The sequence below is a fragment of the Ursus arctos genome, unplaced genomic scaffold (assembly GCF_023065955.2).
Source record: "Ursus arctos isolate Adak ecotype North America unplaced genomic scaffold, UrsArc2.0 scaffold_7, whole genome shotgun sequence".
In the NCBI taxonomy this organism is placed as follows: Eukaryota; Metazoa; Chordata; class Mammalia; order Carnivora; family Ursidae; genus Ursus; species Ursus arctos.
The window spans coordinates 46,137,987-46,159,135 of NW_026623089.1; the positions used below are offsets into that span (position 1 = coordinate 46,137,987).

The following is a 21,149-nucleotide window of genomic DNA, read 5'->3' on the forward strand; positions in this document are numbered from 1 at the left end:
GTGTGTCTGTTCTTTCGACTGGTTGTCACTTCTTCCTGGTTCCCTCATAAATAGCCAGCTGCAGAAAATCTTCAGCACAAGCTCATCTTATATCTGAATGAAAGTCACGATTTTACTTTTTTTTTTTTAAGTACCTTTTAACACTGTTAGGGGCCCGTTAGCAGAACCCGAAGTTTCTATAAAAGGCAGACACCACCTCTGCGTCCCTCTCTCAGGGCCAGACTGTCCGATGGAATTAATGACTTATGCGTCTGTGGACGGAGAAAAGCTTGCGCTCGGGGCGCAGGTCCGGGGCCGGAGCTGCAGTGTGCTGGGCTGTGAAATGGGCTCCTGGACCCCTGGGCGGGGAGAGCCGCGGCCGGGAGCCCAGCGCTTGCGTCTTCCCGCTCTCCCTGCTGGGGAGGCGCCCAGGCTGGCACGCAGGCCCCTCCGCCCCCGGGGTCTCCGGAGGGGGCGGATCGCGCGAGCCGGAGAGCCCGGAGCCGCCCAGGAATTTTGGCTCGGGCGGCGAGCATTTCCTGCGGGCGGGCCGGCGCGGGCCCGGGGGGCGCGGCGGCGGGCAGACACTGCGCTGCGCTCCGCCAGCCGGCAGCATGCGGCCCCTGCTCTGCGCGCTGGCCGGGCTCGCCCTGCTCCGCGCCGCCGGTGAGTGGGGCCGGGCCGGGCGGGCCGGGGGTGGAACCGAGCCGGCGGGAGAGCAGAGAGCTGGAGAAGAGGGAAGGGGACGGGCAGGGGTGGGGGGGGGATTGAAAAGAGACGTGAGAGCGACCGAAAGGTAGAGAGTGGAGAGACGCGACGCCCCGAGGAGAGAGAGGAGACAAGGATCGAAGGGAGGGAGGTCAAGTCTGCAGGGTGGGCACACTTCCTCCCAGCCCTCCCGGGCCAGCTGCCTCCCGAGGGCCCGCAGAGGCGCCCAGGCCTGGGGTTACGGGCACTGCCTTGGAAGCTGAGTTCCGGCAGGCGATGACCCAGGCCTGGCCCAGCACAGCCAGTGGGGAGGGCAGGCGACCCCAGGAGAAAGGCCAAGGTTTCACCTGCCGTCTGGCCCGCGGGGGGGGGAGGGGCGCTCTACATTCTGGGTGAGGAGGCCCGTCTCCCTGCTTCCAGAGATCTTCCCTGGGGGCCTGAGCTGCTTTGGGTGAGGGTGGTGGGTGGGGAGCTTGGGGTGCAGGAGGGAGAGGCCCTCTGGTGCTCCACCCGCTGGGGTCCTTGCCTTGCACTGTCCCCTCTCCCCTCCCCTGACAGCAGCCTTAGTGCTGCCCCTTCCCAGGCGAGGCTCAGATGAGGTGGCTGCAGAGAGACTTCTGTACACACGGATGCTCACTCCGCCACCCCAAGACTCAGCACATCGCGCGGTACTTCACAGGTTACAGGGCACGCTCCCATTTACCCAGTGTCTCCTGCAGTCCTCGCAGGTGGGAGCTGGCGCTCATCCCAGCAGTGCAGGTGAGGGGAAGGCTCACCAGGCATCCAGGCCTCCTACCCCCTCAGGGGGGCCCTTGCCCCCGCCAGGCTGCGCACCCATCAGCCCAGAGCCAGAGGATGTGAACCACACAGGCGAAGTGCCCTGCGCTAGGCTGGAAGTCTCCCGCCTGAGGCCTTTCAGGGCACAGCCCGCGGTGGGAATGAGCGCCCAGGGGCAGGGTGCAGGCCCGTGCTGATCCTGGGCAGCCCCTGGCTGAGTGTCTTGGGGGAGTTACCTTCCTTTTCTGGAAGGTGGGGAAGTGATACCCACCCTGCAGAGCTGGCTGCAGGAATTGAATGAAACAAGTCCCCAGCACGGAATTCAGCACATGTCTTCTCCCCTTCTCATCCCTTCAGCTTCACTGATCTCTCTGAGCCTCAGTTTCCCCACCTGTTAATTACAGAGGACCAACAACGGCCTCCTCAGAGGCTGAGTGAGGAGTGGCTGGGGCTGTGCTCAGCACAGAGCCCGCAGTTCAGGGCCCCCCCCCCCGCACTTCCTCCCCCCCCCCTCCCGGAGTCCCCACCTCCAGGAGCTGAGGGCACAAAGCCCGGTCTGTGCACCCCTAGGGGGAGGAGCTGACTGCCGCCCACAAGTGGCGGACTTTCTGTAGCCCCTTTAGTCGTGACCGGTGTATACGCTTTAATTTAAAACCCTTTTCAAACATTACTTCCTTTCTGATGATGCACACTACTTGCTACAGATTTTTTTAAAAGGGGGAAAGTATTAATGTAATCTCACCCTGAGCTCACACATTTTTATGTATAATCTTTCACACTTCAGACAATTTACCATTGTCTTTCTTAACTTTGAATTATGAAATCTCTTGGGTGGAAAGAGAACAGCACGGTGAACCCCCATGTGCCTGCCACCCTGCTTCATCGATACTGATTCACGGCCAGTCTTGTTTCCTTTGTCACCCACATTCTCTCTCCTCCCTCCAATAATCTTAGAGGAAATTCCAGGCATCGTATATTTTCGTCCATAAATATTTCCTTAAGTATCTCTAAAAGATAGTTTTTTAAGTTTTATTTATTTAAGTAATCTGTATACCCAGTGTGGGGCTCGAACTCACAACCCCAAGATCAAGAGTCACATGCTCTCTCCACCGAGTCAGCCAGGTGCCCCAAAGATGAGTAATCTTTCAATAAACATAACTGCAGTGCCATTACCACACCCTAAAAAATGGACGATGATTTCTTTTTTTAAAGATTTATTTATTTGAGAGAGAGAGAGAGCAAGCAGGGGGAGCGACAAAGGGAGAGGGAGAGAATCTCAAGCTGACTCCCCACTGAGTGCAGAAACTGATGCGGGGGCTTGATCCCACAACCCCGAGACCACGACCTGAACAGAAATTAAGAGTCGGATGCCCAGCTGACTGAGCCACCCAGGCGTCCCTGGACGATAACTTCTTTACATCATCAAATATCCAGTCAGTGTTTAAATGTCCCTAATTGTGTCATGTTGTTACATTTGGTTTTGTTTTATCCAAATAAGGTACACACATTGCTTTTGGCACGTATGTCAGTTATGTTTCTTTTAATATGTAGGTTCTCTTCCCCTTCTTTTCCTTAAAGTGTATTTTAAGGAAAGCGGAAGCAACTGGGTTGTTTGTCCTATAAAGTTCTCCACATTTAGATTGCTGCTGATTGCCTCCCCCAGGAGTTCTCTAAATATTCTTCTCTCCCCCATATCATCTCTAAACTGGTAGTTAGATCTAGAAACATCTGCTGTTATGCAAGAATATGTTAAGAGGGTTTGTTGCTTTAATTTGCACTTCTTTGATTACTACTGAGGTTGGTCTTTTTCTTCAAATGCAGTGGTGATTTCTACAAATTTTTGTGAATTGTTCTAGACTTTTCGGTTGCGGTCCTGGTGTTGTTCCTGTTGATCTGTGAAAGCTCTTTAGGTGTTGATGGAAGCAAACTGCTTGTGATACCCCCAGAGCCCTTTATAAAATTAAGATTTCTGCTGAGTTCCTTTCCTGTTTTCCTATCAGAGGGATCTAAAGTCCTAGAGCCTGGTCCTTTTACCAAATTGTCACCCATGCATTGGGGCCTTTTGAACGCACTCTCACAGTCTACCACTGCTCCAAGTCCCCATGGCCATCTGTCTTCCATGGGGATTCCGCTTTCTGCTTCGAGGGAAAGAGGAAGATGCTGAAGGGCTGTTGTGAGGATCGTGGCGTTTCTTTTTACAAAAATGGGTATCGTGGGAGCGAACCACTCAAAGACAATTCGATCCAAGGCACACATTTGGGTTCTTGTGGGGTCCCAAGACAGCTGCAAAGGTGTTATGTGAACGGGTCCCTTTGGCCCCATACCTGTCCACCCCCTCATTTTGTAACTGTGTCCAAATTTGTTTCCTCGCCGAATGACAGGCCAATAAGTTGAGAGGCAAGAAGCTGGGGTAGGAAAGCGATTTTATTTGGAAAGCCAGCAAACTGAGATAATGGTAGACTACTGTCCCAGAGAACCACCTCTCTGAGCATGAGAGTCGAGCTTCTTTTATGTTAGGAAGACGGCGAAGCGGGAGGGGTTTGGAGTCAAAAGATGACTGATGTTTGTAGACATTGAAAAACGTCGTGTTGGGGCACCTGGGTGGCTCAGTGGGTTAAACGTCCAACTCTTGACTTCAGCTCAGGTGGTGATCTCGGGGTCCTGAGATCGAGCCCTGAGTCAGGCTCTGCACTCAGCGGGGAGTCTGCTTGAGATTCTCCCTCTCCCTCTGCCCCTTCCCCCCTACTCTCTCTCTATCTCCGTCTAAAATAAATAATAAATCTTTAAAAAAAAGAAAAAGAAAAGGAAAAGGTCATGTAACTTCTCCATTCCTGGTCAGTTGATCTTTGCGTGTAGGAATCTGGTCCTGTCGTTCCTGTAAATCTTAAACATAGTATAGTCAACTCTGTACGTACTTCTGTGCCTTTTCCAGTGAGGTAGGTTTCAGGTGAGAAAGCAGGTTTTGGAAACCTCAGTTGTAAGCAAAATTCCTTTAACGATTCACAAGCCTATGTGCAGGGCAAGGCAGAAGTTTCTAAGCTGCAGGTCACAGCGGCAAGGGAAACAGAAGCACTATGGAGTCAGACACGCCAAGTTTCTCCCTGTTGCAGAGGATGGGGCTGAGGCCCCAGGTTAGGAGGCCCTTAACTTAGAAAAGGTCACGTCACTGCCAGTGCACAGTAGAGACCGTGTCAGGCAGGTAGGATTCAAATCCCGTCTCTCCCGCCCACTAGCTGTGTAACCGTGGGCGTGTTATTCGGTCACTTTGATCTTTGGTTTTCTAATCTGTAAAAAAGGGAGGTGAGAATACTGAGCTCTTAATAGAACCAAACGAGAGAATACACGTAAGCACTCAGCAGAAAGCTTGGTGCATCGTGAGCGATCACTAATCCACAGTAGCTTCCAATATAAAGTATGGTTATGCCCGTTGTAAAGGTGAGTGGGACTGGCTTCTAAGAGAGCGCAGAGAGCCGGGTCAGCACTGCGCCCTCGGTGTCCTTGTTGGAGAAGTTCCTCCCAAGCATCCCTTGGACCCTCGTATAGGTTTATTCCTAGGACAGATGCCGCTCCCTCCTGAGAACTGGTCAAAGTGATCCAGCAGAGCACTGGCTCCACGTGGAGAAGCGGAGCCCTAGGGAACAATCCCCGCCTTGCTCCGTCTTCAGCTCCCCTGGCGGATGCCCTACAGGGCGTTCGAATATCCCTTGGCAGTTCCGAGACATCTTCAAGTGCATGACTGCCTTGGATCAACACAGCAATCTTGCAAAGCAGACCTGGCAGGGCAGATCCCCCACTCTCTGCGGGAGAGGCAAAGGGCACCGTCCGTAAGCCCGGAGGTGGGACTGCATCTCTGACACCAGCCTCATGCGCTTTTCATGGTGCGCCAAGAGAGGTTTATTCTGGATGGCTTCTTTGACCTCTGCCTTGTGGGCTTTCGCAGTCTACCTCTGAAGTCACACGTGAGAAAAAAAATAAACACGTGTGAAGCTGAGGGGGCCCTTTGTGATAGGAGCGCAGCTTAGCTGCCGCAATCAGACACTGAACGTACTGGAATGACACTGATGGGCTCTCAGAGTATCAGCGAGACGCAGATCCAAGGAGGATAGGAGGACGTGTCTCTCCCAAAACAAAACCAGGATGTGCCTCAGAATCTGAGCTCTTTCTTGGGGGGCTTGAGGTTCCCTCTCTTGGTTTTGTCAGAGCAGCTCCACATTATTGGAGTTCTTCATACAATTGTTTGAAAATAGCATTCTGCTTTAAAAAAAGGTTTAAAAACCACTGATGGTTTTAAATGAATCACACATTTTAATACAAATATTGAATGTGGTAAATTTTATTATCCCATTATATTGAATATGAATAACCCCTAAGTGACAAACATCGCTGGTCAAAGCAGAATGTGTCTTCGGTGACTCAGGAGGCACGGCAATTTCCAGTCGCCTCTGAGAAGTTACATGTCATCCCAGAAATCACTTGAGTTGTACATGCTTTCTTAGTGTTTAGGTCCCAGATACAAAGGGTCTCCTTTGCCTGTACGTGGGACAGGCCATACTTCCTGCCTCAGAGGATGAGGACCCGGCAGCCATGTCTCTTTAACTGGAGAAGTGAGCCCAGCACCTCCGAGGGGCCTCTGGCCTCCACTGCAGGCTGCTCTCACCAGAGCACTGTGTTCCACCCATGGCCGCCATCCAGGGTGCACATAGGCCCTGAGTGGGAGCCAGGCCAGGGAAAACAACCCAGCCTCCAAGAAGGTCCATTTCCCAACTGGCCGGGGCAGGGAAGGCGGGAGCACAGGAAGGACGGGAACATGGGGAACCACAGCCTTGGCCGCTCAAGCACGATCATGGCCACGCTGCAGTCTTCCCCACTCGTGAGGGTCCCAACAACCCCTTGAAGCAGGCATTACCCTGAGCCCCTTTCCCACTGAGGAGCTCAAAGACATGGAAGCCACCCAGCTCGTGCCTTGCAGGAGCTTCTGGTCTAAGAAGCAACTTGTCCTTGACTCACACCAGTTCTGTCCTTGGGGCTAGTTTATGAGGCCTCTCGGCAGGCTCTGAAAGACAGAATGGCATCCCGCATCCCGTGTGAACTACATGGGGGGCAGTGCCTCAGGCCTCCCCAGCCCATGTTAGCAAGGGGGCAGCAGAGGCTCAGGGAGGACAGGGAAGTTTCCCACAGGCCCACGCCAGTTCGTGGCCGAGCAGGGTGAGAACAGGGGTCTCTGGTGTGTTTTTTGGCCCTTGAGCAGTGAGGTCAGTGCTCGGGTGAGGCCCCCCCACTCCGGCATGGCGGGGGGGAGCGGCAGTGAGGGCTCATAGTGAGGGCCCCGCCCCAGTTCTGTCTCTCGGGTGAGCTCGTCAGGAGGCCCGGATGAGCTCACGGACACTTGCGCAGCGGAGCCCAGGACGCAGTTCTGTCCAGATGTGAGGGATTAGCGCTGTGCGATGTGGACAGCAACCTTAGCCAATCCTTTTCCCTGGAGGGGTTTTGGAGCCAAGTTAGACCTCATTGCAGACATGGAGAAAACAGGATGTTTTAGGCCAACGGAGGGGAGTAGATTCATGCTGTTCATGACTTCCAGGGCTGGCAGATCCTCACACTTGGCCAGCCAGGTCAGACTGCTTCCTCCCGGCCCCGGCTGGGTCTGGGAGAGGGCAGGCGTGGCTCTGGGGAGAGACATGGCCAGAGGCCCGTGGGCGGGGCCTGCAGAGGGTGTGTGGACCCAGATCCCCACTGGGCAGACCCCCTTTTCACGGACAGCCCTCCCTGTGCGTGAGAGCAGCTCTTCTTGCCCCCAGGAAGTCCTTCCTCACTTGGCAGGGCTCTCCAGTTCTTTCAGCTGAGACAAATGAGTCAAGTTTCCAAGCCCCTTCACCACAGCCACCTCTAGCCCTGCTTCTGCCTCTCAAAGGCCCAGAATGGAGCATGACCCTCCAGGCAGGGTCCCTCAGGCCACCCCCGCCCCGCTCCTGAACATTTCCTGTCCACACATGCAGCCCACGATGGCTTCTGCTTTTTGTGACCAACCCCATCAGACAATGGGCTTTTTTTATGGAACATTTCAAACCATAAATACAAGAGTAGAGAGAGGAGTGGAGTGAACTTGCATGTCCCATCGTTCAGTTTCAACAATGATCAATCTTGGCCAATCTTGTTTGGCCACCCATGTCTCCTCCCACTCCCAGGCCTGGATTACTCTGAAGTGAATCCAAGACATCATAGCATTTCGTCTCTAGATAGTTCAGTACGGATCTCTAGACTCGCTTTTAAAAACAAGCAGTGCTCACTCCAGCCACACATGGACGAAAAACATAACCAAAGTACCATTGTCTTGTCCACCCCTCTCCTCAAAGTCAACAAGACCGTTGTCTTTTGAAGAGGCTCTTCGAAGTTCAGTGGAAGGAAATAATGAAGAGGAGAATACAGAAACAACTTGATCTCCATAGAAGATGCTCAGAGTGGAAGGAAGTTTTGCCTCTGCTCTTGGTTCTCGGCCCTACGTGGAAGAGCTGGGATCCCAACAGAGCTGGAACAGGAACATCTCTGCACCGGGGTGGGGGGTGACTGCCAGAGCTCTGGAAGGCCAGCTTGCTGAGGTGGGGTTAGGAGAGAGCCAGGGTGCTTGGGGTCCAGGCATTTGCTGCCTGTGTGACCTTGGGCAGGTCATTCAACCTCCCAGAGTTACACGTTCATCACCAGCAAAATGGCTCACCATCTCCATCCTTACCTCAAGACCTGTCAGCCTTCTGGGCAATTCTGTATGTCCTTTTGAGCAACCCAGCCAACACCAGGGTCTTACAGTTAAAACAGTTTTGCACCTAGATAGATCAAGCCCAATAACCCTTGCCCCCACTCTGCCTCAGATGCCCACATCATGACCACAACCTCAATAGGGTCACCAGGAAGTTGCTTCACCTCTCAGAGCCGAAACTGTAATGTCCATCACCACTCATTCCTTCTGTTATTCCATCATCTTACCAAGACCTTCAGTTCTGTCAGCTCCTCCATTTCTCCCAATTTATTGGCCCTCTTAATGGCCCCCTTTCCTTCCTTATCCAAGCTAGACTCCAGAGCTCATCCCCTGGACTCCTTGCTGGTCAAATCCTCAATCCTTTGCTCCCTTGCTCTCCCCTACACTGTCTCTGCAGACCCCCAGCTTCTGCTCCATCCAGCCCCCTGTCCTGGCCACTCTGTACCCAGCCTGCTGGGTGGCTCACTGGGGACTGGTCCTTCCGAAGATCCCCTTGAAATGGGGTCCTTCTGCATGGGCCTCCTCTTTCTCCTCACCTCCTTTTGAAGCCCCCTCTGCATTCGAGTCCCCTCCCCAGTGGTCTGCTGACAAAGTGGCTTGCAAAAACAAAGATGAAGACAAAAACAAGTCATTTGCTGATTTCCATGATGTAAATACTCTCACACTGACTCCATTTTCGTGGCTGGGTTAATAGCCCCCCTCACAGAATTCCTGAAGGCTTCACGACCAGCTCCCTCTTTCGTAAGCCAACGTGAATTTCCAGCAGATGATTCCCCTCTTCTTTTACAGAGTGAAGAGAGGCCAGCAGGTGAGAACGCACCCATTTCTTGGCCCTCTGAGGAGAGGTCTGCCTTTACCACTTCCGCTGCGCTCCCTTTCCTCCTTCGAGTGCTGCCCCCACCCTCCCCCCTTGTAGCTCTGCTGGGTTCCCAGCCTGTCCTCTCCTCAGCTCACCTGTTCTTCAGGCTATCAGCGTGGTTATTTCTTCAAAGAACAGAAACAACAAGAAGAAACATTCTGGAGACCATGTGATCTGATCTCCCTTCCTTCACAGCCAAGCTTCAGGAAAACGTTTCCCAGGATCCAAGTTTCGGCCTCAGGACCTCTCTTTCCCTTCTCGTCCCACGGCATCTAGACTCTGCTTTGCCTGCACAACTCCGTGAGCAATACTGGGGTGGGATTTAGCAGCGACTTTCTCCTGCTCTTTCCATCCTTCTCTCGCTCGAGTCCCCCGCTGCTTTAGGCCGCGTTGACCGCTTCTTCCTCAGTGAAGCTCTTTACTTCGCTTCGTTTCGGGGACAGTAGCCTTCTTCCTGAGTGTCAGGGTCCTCCAAGGTTCCAGCCAACTCTGATGCCCCATAGGTGTCTCGGGGCTACCAACGCTGAAACCTGAGCTCAGAACCAGGGCCCTGAGACTTCTGGTGTGACGTCTTCTCTTGGTGCCAAAAGAACCAAGGAGGACCCAACGCTGGGGAGAAAAATGATGAACCGAGAGCTGAACAGATGAACCTCAGGTCTTCCACTCACTTGCTGCGTGATGCTGGATGTCACGTTCTACCCCTCTGGGCATCAACTGGGGATAATACACAGGTTGTTGTGAAGGTCAATTGAGTTCACACATTTGGTTAGCGTGCTTTGGGGTACACAGTAAGAACTCGTCGAGTGTCCGATATTACTCACTAGTCACCAGTGTCAGTGCGACGACTAACATATCTCCGTCATCCTCTCTACTCCTACTGCACTGCCTCGATTCTTCACTCCTTACGCGGACTCCCGCACTCACTCCCTGCCTTCCAAGACAAATCCCTCCCACCCGTTCTCTGTATTCAAACAATTCCTATATGACCATGTGACTCTTCTGTTGAAATAAACCCCAAAATAAGCATCATGGTTTGTTTACTGGGGCGTCTGGCTTTGTGTCCAGGCTCGCTCTCCTCCCGTCCACCCTGTACTTTCCAGCCACTCCAACCCCCTGAGGGTTTGGACACGGCACAGTGTTATTTTATGCCTTTCTCTCTCTGCACGTGCCATTCTGTCTGGCGGGAGCCTTTCCTCCCTTCCTTACCTTCCAGAGTTCAGGCAGCACCTTCTTGAAGAAGCCCACCTGGGTATGGAGGTGACCACGGCTATAGAGGCAAGTGAGTGATTGGGGCAGCTCCATCCTCACGTCCCGACCTACACTCGGCCATCCTTTGCTTCTCTTTGTGACCATTTTCAGGACCCACCGCGTGGAGCCCAGTGCTTTCCAGGGGTCTCTGGGGTTATAGGAAATGGTGACAAGGCTCATTTTCCCACAGCTGCTGAGCCCTCTGTGTCCTCCCGTGGAGACCCGGCCTGGAACGTGGGGTGTGACAGATACATGGCTGTCCACGACCGTTTAGACGTCATAGAGGAGGTAATCAGGGTGACTTGGGAGCCCGTGCAACTTCAGGACCACCTGCTAGGCTGGTAGCTTTCTAGGGCTCAGGAGAATCTTGCTTTGGAAAATGGGAAATCCAGGCCAATCCTGCTTCCTGGCCACCGTGTGAAGCATCTCCCTGCCCTACCCGGGCTGTTAGGCTCACCAGCCCTTAACAGACCCTGCCTCCCCAGGGGCCTTTCTTCCCCTCAGCTAGAGATCTCCACGTCATTACACAACGAGAGGGTGGACAGTCACTGTGTTTTGTTACACAGCCATGGTTTGTAACACTGGGGTCTGTATACTTGTGTGGGAAAGGATTTCCACTTCATTTTCACAAACCTTTAATTGAAATTTAGCGTTCTCATTCATTATAAGTACAGACAACAAACCATAGTAGTATTACCAGTACCGTGACTTTGTTCGCAATAGAAATCAGATCATTTCATCCCATTATAGCTGTTGTGACTATATCAACATATCATTCATCTTAATCTGTATGTCGAAATTACAGTAGTTGTTAAACCTGATGTTAGATCATGTTATTTAAAGAGTTAATAAATACATACATTTTTACATGAAAGATTTAATATTTAGTACTTGGATAAGGTTTTAATGCAATTGGTGTCTTTGGAAATCCTATATGCTTTATTTTTTTCAATTTAAGTGTTTTTCTGGGAAATGGTCTGTTGCCTTCACAGTACCTTGGAAATCCTATATGTTTTATTTTTTTCAGTTTAAGTGTTTTTCTGAGATGGTGTCTGTACGCTTCAGACTGCTAATGGGGTTCATTCACGGAGGAGTTAGGAACCCTGACTAAAGAACGTTTCAAAATCCCAAACCTGTCATTTGGCAGAATGGCCACCAGGGGGCGGGGCGACAAAAAGAATGTGAGCTCCCAGTGCCGTCCGGAAAGGGAAAAAGGAATCCCGGGGTTGCTCCACGCCAAACCTGTCCCTGGGTGCATCGCTCCGTGCCAGAGCACGGAGCGGCCTTAGAGAGCGAAGCCCTAGGATTCTGTCAGCTGGGGAACTTAGAGGCCGCCGGGGGCAGAGCCTGAACAAGGAGGACTCGGGTCCCCTAGCGCTCGTTCTCTCCCTGCTGCACCCCACTGGGCTGCCAGGTGTCCCTTAGGACGCGGCTGGTGCAGCCAGACTTGGCACCACGCTTGCGCCCTAGTTCTCCTGCCTCCTGCCCCCCTGCCCCCAACACGCCGCTCCCATCTCTCTTGTTCTAGACGGTGGAGAAGACGGTGGAGCACCTGGAGGCAGAAGTGAAAGTCTTGCTGGGGCAGCTGGAGGAGCTGGCCTGGAACCTCCCCCCGGGGCCCTTGGGCCCCACCCCCGACCTCTTCGGAGACGGTGAGCGCCCCCGTAGCGGAGAGGACAGCTCCGACTGGGGACGGCTGCCCGCCACCGCCCAGGTGTGGCCTGGACGAGCGGGGACAGGCCTCGGCTCCTCCTGGGGCGGGGTGGGGAGGCACCCCCCCCCCACACACACCCAGAGTGTTCTCTGCCCTTACCCCCGCCTGGGGGCGCTGCAGCCTGGCATCTGGTCAGGGCTTCTGGAAGGGCTGGCGCAGTTCACGTGGCTCCCACCTGGCACTGCCCTAGCCGTTTACACCCCCCCCCCCCCAAAGCTCCTGGGCTCCTTTCAGGTCCCTTGCAAGGAGCCCGTCCTGCGCCACCACAGAGCCCCCTACTCCCTCCCTGTGCCCTGTGTTCCCTGGCCTGGGAGGTCCAGGGGACTGGGAGGGGAGGGGAGGGCAGGGGCCTGCAGCACTCCGAGCTGCCCGTCTCTTTCAGATGGCTTTGGAGCACCCGAGCCTGCCCTGCCCAGCAGCTGGAAGTGACACACGTGTGTGGGGGACAGCTCTCCTCTGAGAACAGAGCCTGCCTTCCAGCCTGCCTTCCTCAGCTTGGTGCAAGATAAAAGCTACTCCCTTGTGTCCCCCCCCCCCCCCCCCCGTGTTGGCTGACAGTGACCCCTATAGCCACAGCCCCTTCTCCATCGACTCCCAGACCCTGACGCCCACGTCCTCCTGGGGGCTCAGACCGCGGAGACCCCCGGTGGTCTGTGCTGCTGCCCTCCTTATTTATAGGGGCAGACAGGGCAGGAGTTGGCTCAGAGATGAGGCACCTGAAGCCCAGAGAAGGTGACACAGCACAAGGGCCCTCAGAGTAGCCTCCCTACTCAAACTGTGGCCATCGACGAGCAGCAGTGGCCTCACCTGGGAGCCTGTCAGAAACGCAGAATTTGGGGCCCAACCCAGAGCTCCCGCATCAGAATCGACATTTCAGTGAGATACCCAGGGGAGATGTGTGCAAATCTGTGTGCGATTTTTTTAAAGTTTTCTCTTGATGTAAAATTCACACAACATAAATCTCAAAATTTTAATCATTTTCAACGGTACCAATTCAGTGGCTTCACATGGTTGTATGCTAATTCCAGAACGTTTTCATCTCCCCGCAAAGACACCCTGTACCTATAAGCAGTAACTTACCACTGCCCCTCCCACCAGCCCTCGGAAACCACTAATATTTCTATCTCTGTGGACTTGCCTATTCTGGAGATTTCATATAAATGGTATCATTCAGTATGTAGCCTTTATGTCAAATTTTTTTCCCACTGAGCACAATGTTTTCAGGGTTCATCCATACTGTAGCTTGTATCAGCACTTCATTCCCTCTTAGGGCCGACGCTAGTCCGCTGTACGGACACGCCACCTTGGACACACCACCTTTACTCGCGCATCAGTCGGTGGACATGTGGATTGTTCGCACTTTCTGGCTATTACGAACAATGCTGTGAATATTTATGTACAAGATGCTGTGTAGACATGTTTTCACTCTTGGGTCCCTAACTAGGGATGGAATTGCTGAGTCAAATAGTGACTCTATGTCTAAGTTTCTAAAGAACCGCCAGACTGTTTTTGCACAGTCGCTGTACCATTTTACCCTCCCACGAACAATGTGTATAGAAGGGTTTCAGGTTTTCCACATCTTCACCACCTGTCTTTTTGTTTATAGCCGTCATACGAGGTGTGAAGTGGTAACTCATTGTGGTTTTAAGTTCAATTTGCCTAATGATGATGAGCATTTTTTCTTGTGTTTCTTGGCCATTTGTCTTTCGTGGAGAAATGTCTCTTCCAGTCCTCTGTCCATTTAGAGAATTGCAGTCTTTTTGTTGTTGAGTGGTAAGGGTTCTATATGTATTGTGGATACTAAGCTTTTATCGGATAGAGGACTTGCAAATATTTTTTCCCGTTCTGTAGGTTGTCTTTTTACTTTCTTGAGTATCCTTGAATTAGAAAAGTTTTAATTTTGAATTTTGAAGTCTAATTTATATGTTTTTTTCTTATTGCTTATGTTTTGGTGTCATATCTAAGAATCCATTGCCAAATCCAAGGTCATGAATATTTATTCCTGTTTTCTTCTAAGATATTTATAGTATTCCATTTAGTTTTTAAAATCTATTTTGAATTACTTTTTGTATATGGTGTGAGGCGGGGATCCGACTTCATTCTTATGCTTGTGGATATTCAGTTGTCCCTCCATTATTTGTTGAAGAGAATATTCCTTCCCCCTCAAATGGTTCTGGCACCCTTGTCCAAAATCAATTCAGCAGAGATGTTTAGGTTTCTCAATTCTATCCCATCCATATGTCTATCTTTATGCCAGTATCACGCTGTTTGAATTACTGTAGCTTTGTACTGTAGCTTAAGTTTTGAAATTAAGAAGTGTGAGATCCCTGACTTTGTTGTTCTTTTCCAAGACTTTTTTGTCTATTTGGGGACCAGTCCCTTACAATTCCATATGCCTTTTAGGATCAGCTTGTCCAAGTCTGCAAAAAGGTACCTGGAATTTTTACAGGGATTAGATTGAATCTGTAGATCAATTTGGAGAGTATAGACCATGTCAACAATACTAAGTCTGCCAATCCATGAGCACAGGATGTTTTGTATTTTTTGTTTTTCAGTGTACAAGTCTTATACCAACTGAAATTTATCCTTATTTTGTTCTTTTTGATATTATAAACAGGATCTTTTTGTAAAAAAGATTATTTATTTATTTATTTATTTATTTATTTATTTATTTATTTGACAGAGAAAGACAGCACAAGCAGGGGCGAGGAGGGCAGGGGGAGAGGGAGAAGCAGACTCCCCACTGAGCAGGGATCCTGATGCGGGGCTCGATCCCAGGACCCTGGGATCATGACCTGAGCCGAAGGCAGACACTTAACTGACTGAGCCATCCAGGTGCCCTATAAGTAGGATCCTAATTACATTTGCAGATTGTTCACCTGCTACTATATAGAAACACAGCTGATTTTTGTATTTTGATCACGTCTCCTATATCCTGCAACTCTGCTGAATTCATTTTTTAGCTCTGCTAGTTTTTGTGTGGATATGATTTATAATTATCTACATAAGATCATGTCATCTGTGAATAGCAAGTTTTACTAATTTTCAATTTGGGTGCTTTTTCCTTTTCTTGCCTTATTGTTCCGGCTAGAGCTTTCAAAACAATGTTGACTACTAGTGGCAAGAGCGAACATTTTTATCTGATTTCTGATCTTTTCACCATTACGTATGTCAGCTGTGGCTTTTCATAGATGCCCTTTAGACAGGGTGATAAATATTCCTTCTTAGTTTCTTTTATTTTTGTTTTTAATCATCCAAAGGCATTGGGTTTTCTCAAATGCTTTTTCTGCATCAATTGGTTTTTATCCCCCTTCAGTCTATTAATAGGGTTATTACACGGATTGATTTTTGTATATTGAATGATCCTTGTATTCCTTTGATAAATCTCACCTGGTCGTGGTGGCCAATCCTTTAAATACACTGCTAGATTCAGTTTGCTGCTATTTCATTGAGGATTTTTTGCACGAATCTTGTGAGTTCTTTGTCTGGCTTTGGTATCAAGGTAACACTGGTCTCACATAATGAGTTAGGAAGTGTTCCCTCCTCTACGTTTTGGGAAGAGTTTAGCAGGATTGGTGTTACTTTAAATGCTTGACTGAATTCACCATGAAGCCTCCTGGCCTTGGCTTCTTCTTTATTGAGAGGCTTTTATTACTGATTTAATTTCTTGCTCCAGGTCTATTCAGATTTTCTATTTCTTCTTGAATCAGATTTGGGAATTTGCGTGTTTCTAGGAATTTTCCCATTTTATCTAGGTTATCTAATATGTTGACCAAATACAACTGTTGACAATATTTTCTTATAATTGTATAATAAACTTAAATAAAAGTTTTTCTATAAGGTTGTCAGTAATGTTCCCACTTTGATTTCCAATTTCAGAAACTGAGTTTCCTCTTTCTGTCAGTCCGTCGTCAATCTAAAAGTTTGTCAATTCTGTTGATCTTTCCAAAGAACCACTTCTTTCATTGATCCTACTGTTCCTGTATTCTATTTTATTGCTTCTAATCTTTATTATTTCCTCCCTTCTGGTGGGTTTGGGTTTACCTTTTCTTCTTTTTCTAATTCCTTAAAGTGGAAAGTTAGGCTATTGATTTGAAATCTTTTTTCTTTTTTAGTGTAGTCATTTATAGCTATACACTTCCCTCTGAGTGCTTTTTTAAAAAGTATATTGTTTATAGTTTCCCCATATTCGTAAAATTTCCACATTTCCTCCTTTTATTTCTAATTACATCCCACTGTCATTGTAGAAGATAGTCTGTATAGTTTCAATATTTAGATTGTTTTGTGGTCTATGTGGGGAATTTTCCACGTGCGCTTCAGAACACGTATTCTGTTGTTGTTGGCTTGACCGTTCTATTTATGTCTGTTAGGTCTAGTCGGTTTACAGTGTTGTTCGAGTGTTCTCCTTCCTTGTTATCTTTCATCTAATTGTTCTATCCAATAGGAAAGTGAGGCGTTGAAGTCTCCAACTAATATTAACTATTCATCCCTTCAATTCTGTCAAGTTTTGTTTCAAATTTTCTGGGACTCTACTGCTAGGTGCATATATGTTTATAATTGTTGTATCTTGATGGATTTACCCTTTTGTCAGGATATAATGTTGTTTGTCTGCCAGTATCTGCCTTTTTGAGAGTGAGAGTTTATGTCATTTATATTTAAAGCAATTACTAATAAGTAAAGGCTTGTACCATTTTGCTTTTTGTTTTCTATGTTGTATATTTTTTGGCTCCTTAATTCCTCATTATTGCCATATTTTGTGTGAGACAGATGGTTTTAACTATACCATTTTGATTCCCTTCTCAGTTCTTTTACTATGTTTTAGTTATTTCCTGGGATTGTATTAACACGGGGCTCAATCCCATGACCTTGAGATCATGACCTGAGCTGAAATCAGGAGCTGGGTGCTTAACTGACTGAGCCACTCAGGCATCCCTAACATCTTAATTTATAACAATCTATTACAAATTAATACCAGGTTTCAAAAGTATATGACAGCTTTGCTCCTACAAAGCTCTACCACCATCCTTTTTGTTATTGTCACAAATTACATCTTTATACATTTTGTGCCCATCAACAGAGTTATAATTATTGTTTGGTGTCATTCTTAAATCATACAGGAAAAAAAAGAGCTACAAACCAAAATATATATATATATATATATATATATATATATATATATATATATATTAATACTAATGTTTATGTTTACCTATGTAGTTACTTTTACCAACATCTTTTCTTTCTTCATGCAGATTTGAGTTACTGGTTGGTATCTTTCATTTCAGCTTGAAGGACTTTCTTTAGTGTTTCTTATAGGGCAGGTCTAGTAGTGGCAAACCATCTCCATTTTTGTTTATCCAGAAATGTCTTCATGTTTCCTTCATCTTTAAAGAATATTTTGCCAGATATAGGATTCTTTGCTGACATCTTTTCTTTCAGGACACTGAGTATGTCATCCCACTGCCGTCCTGCATGGTTTCTGACGAGAAGTCAGATGTTAATCTTATTGAAGGTCCCTTACATGTGACAAGTTGGTTCTCTATGCCTTTCAGGATTCTTTGTCTTTTGACGGTTTGATTATGTGTCTCCATGTGGATCACTTTATCTTGCTTATAGTTCACTGAGCTTCACGGATGTGTAGATTAATTTCTTCCATCAAACTGGTAAGTTTTCAGCCGTTGTTCCTTCAGATTGTTTCTGCTTTCTCTCTTCTCTGACTCCCATTACATGCATCTTGGTACACTTGATGGTGTCTCAAAGGTCTCTTAGGGTCTGTTAATTTATCTTCATTCTCTTTTCCTTTTGCTTTTCAGATTGGGAAATCTCAATTGGTCTATCTTGAAGTTTGTTGATGCTTTCTGCCTTCTCCGATTTCCTCTTAAACCCCTTTAGTGAATTTTTCATTTTTATTGTACTTTTCAACTCCGGAATTTCTATTTGGTTCCTTTTTATAGTAACAGAAATTTTACCTATTCTGTTCTAATATAGATTTTACTTCTATTATGAGATTACAAAAAGGAACCAAACAGAAATTTGCATTTTAAAGACGGTTGATTTAAAGTCTTTGTTTGGTAAGTCCAATATTTGGGTTTTCCTGTTTCTATTCACAGATTTCTTGTGTTCCTGTGTCTGAGTCATACTTTCTTGTTTTGCATGCCTTGTAATTTTTGTTGAAAACTGGGTATTTGGAACACTATAATGTGACAACTCTGGAAACCAGAGTTTCCCCTTCCCCAGCATTTATTGTTGCTGCTTGCTGTATCAGTTGTAGTTTAGGAGTTTTCTGAACTAAGTTTTTATTTTTTTTAATTATTTTTGGAATTCGTTTTTAAAGTTTGTATTCTTTGTCAGGTGTGGCCATTGAAGTCTCTGAATTCAGTTAGCTTCGTGGTCACTAGTGATTCAACAAATTTCCTTAAACTCCTGGAACCAACTCCCCACCCTCCACCCCACAATCTCCCAGTCTTTGCAGATGTGTCCTGTGTGCTGGAGCCAAGCCAAGACCTACCTTAGCCTTCACTTCCCGCTTGTGCAGGGCCAGAAAGTCCGCCAGAGGTGAGCACTTAGAGCCTTCTCAGGTCTTTTCTAAGCAGGCACTCAGCCCTGGGCATGTGTGTGGCCTTCTAGATTTCCAGAATTTGTGGGACCTCTCCAAAACCATTCTTCCCCAAAGCATCTTATTGCCAGCCTCTCTTCCCCAAACTTTTCAGTTTGTCTCCTGTTTGCTCCAACTGTTATCTCTTCCTAATACATTTGCCTTCCAATGTCCCCCAGGGCTGCCACCTCCACCCTGGGAGAGTTTCAAATTAGGTGAAATGAAAGCAAGTCATCTGAGCCAGTTTTTTAGGAGCAACCAGACAGATCAAAATATCCGAAGTTCTTGAGAACAAGATCCATTTTATTCCCTCCAGTGCTAAGAACCCATACAGGGACCATGGGGTGTTGTTTATGAGGCTGCTGCTGAGCCGGGGGGCTGTGGGGGACAGGGCTGGGGTACATGAAAATGCAACAAAACCCTCTCACTGAGACCTTTTTTTTCTCAAGCATTGTCCGGCTGCTGCAGACTTTCCATCGGTTTTCGGTCTGGATAGCTGATTCGACAGTTCTCGCCATCTTATGTGTTGCTTTTGTGCACGAGGCACACTTTTGGAGGTCCCTACGCCACCATTTTTGGCTGACTACATTGAAGTTTAAGAAGCTCTGATTCAGTCTTTCAATTTACAAAGGGACAACAAAGGCCTAAAGAGGGGACTGTTTCAGGGTCACAGAGCAAATCCGTGGCCGACCTGATATCAGGACAGGATGCTTGACTCCCAGATGAGTGCTCTTTCTGCTCCAAGACAATGTCAACTCTTGCTGTTGGAAGGAACCAGGTTCAGAGTGGGCACCAGTGTTGGGCCAAGGAGGGCTTTCCAAGAAGTGAGGGCTGAGGGTAGGAGACCCTTGTAGAGCTGAGGGGTTCACCGACTGCATCTTATACTTGAGAAGGTCCCTGTAAGGGGCCAGGTAGAGGACTGAGTAATGATGTCCCAGTCTCTTAAAGGAACACAGCCAGAGAGAGCTTTCAGGTTTGATGGGGTGAAAACTTAAGCTGCTATCTACCTGTTGAAGATATCTGTGATGACTTAGCTTGGTTTCTGTTTCCAGGTCTGACTTTACTTCCACCAGCCAGGGCAGAAGGAACTGGCAGCAGAAATAAGGGGCTAAGTCCTAAGCTAGAGCAGTAACTCCTTGCCAAAGCAAGAGGGGGGACACGGCACGGTCACCCAGCTGTCACTCTGACCATGGGCATTTGCAGAGGTTCATCTTTCTAATCCCTCTTTCCCAAGTTGGGAGCACACTTGTCGCATCTTCCATCACCTGACTGAATTCCAAACTCAGCCTGCCTCCACTCCACCTGCTGCCGTGTGTGCGAACGAACACCCTTATCTCAGTTCTGTCTCAGCCAAGGAGCACTGAGATCAGCATCAGAATGACGAGGCAAGCAGGATACAGAAGCAGTTTCCTGGCCCCCAGGCCTGCTCAGCTCTGTGCGGTTGGGGCCCAGGGACCTGCATTTTAAGAAGCTCCTCAGATGGTCCCGCTGCACACTAGGGTTTGAGTGCCGCCACTGCAGGCCCATTTCCCCATCCACAAAGTCAGCGTCCTTACGCAGCCCGACATACAGCAGGATGGTTTCTTTAGTTTTGTACCCAAGACCAGTGACTCCTGTGCCTCACCCCAGTCCTGGTTCTGCCCCTAACACGGGGCTCCTTCCAATGCCCCACAGCTGCTGAGAATTCACTCAGGGCTGAATTCACCTGGTATCGCACCCTCTAGTAGCTTCTGAAAGCGATGCTAGATGTGCAGCAAGAACTGGTCTTGCTAACACCTCCAGGAGGCAAAAAAAAAAAAAAAGAAAGAGCGAGTGTAGTTCTCTCCTAGAAAGATGACCTGTAAGGTTGAAGGTCTCCTTCCCCATCTTTTTTTTGTTCTGAGCATAATCACCAGACTTGTTAACCGCCCATTGACCTTGGAAGGCAGTAAATGCCTTTACCTCTGGAGAGCTCAGTGAAGAGTTCATGCTGTCCTCCAGCCCATACTTATTATGGGTTGGATCCCATGGGCATGACCAAGAGGGCAGCTTGGGGGACAGGAAGGTGGAGAGAAACCAGGACCTGGACCGGAATGAACACAGATGGTCCCCAACTGTGTGGACCAGGGGTCACAGGCTCAAAGGCCTACAGGGGCCAGACAGGTAACATGCAACAGGGAGTGGCGGGGCCTGTGGCAAAAGACAGCATAGGCTTAAAGGGGGCAGCTGCAACCTGGCTCCAGCGGCTCCGGGTCTGCAGGGTTGCCAGAATTTGATTTTTCAAGAGAAGCCAGAATTCCAGATTTTTTAAAAATATAAAATCTCTCAATACCTCAATGTTGGCAATAAATTCAAATGTCTGAAAAGACTCTTTGGGGAGGAAAATAAATGCATGTGCAGTCAGAAACTGCCTGCTGGACACCAGGCTGCAACGTCTGGTGAGACGACGAGGCAGAGGAATGTCACAGAACATCTACAGTCTCCTTAGAGGGGGCTGAACGTAGGCCCCGGCACAGCTTAGGACGCCGCCGGGGTCCAC

General features: G+C 48.7%; 1 protein-coding gene and 1 long non-coding RNA gene across 3 annotated transcripts; both read left to right on the forward strand.

The window, feature by feature from the left end:
• The first annotated feature begins 305 nt into the window (after positions 1-305).
• Positions 306-13,212, forward strand: PLAC9 (placenta associated 9). Of its 2 annotated transcripts, XM_026504558.4 has the most exons (4): positions 509-645; positions 10,513-10,610; positions 11,851-11,974; positions 12,419-13,212. In XM_026504558.4, exons 1-4 carry the CDS (start codon positions 594-596, stop codon positions 12,463-12,465), a joined length of 321 nt encoding a protein of 106 aa, XP_026360343.1. In that variant the 5' UTR covers positions 509-593; the 3' UTR covers positions 12,466-13,212. The 2 variants fall into 2 exon arrangements, with proteins under 2 accessions (XP_057164337.1, XP_026360343.1); XM_057308354.1 differs by having other exon boundaries at positions 306-645; positions 11,851-13,212.
• A 4,046-nt stretch (positions 13,213-17,258) lies between these two features.
• On the forward strand, positions 17,259-20,966 carry LOC130542993 (uncharacterized). Its single transcript, XR_008957970.1, has 2 exons — positions 17,259-18,591; positions 19,081-20,966. It is a non-coding gene; the product is annotated as an uncharacterized LOC130542993 (long non-coding RNA).
• Positions 20,967-21,149: the final 183 nt, after the last annotated feature.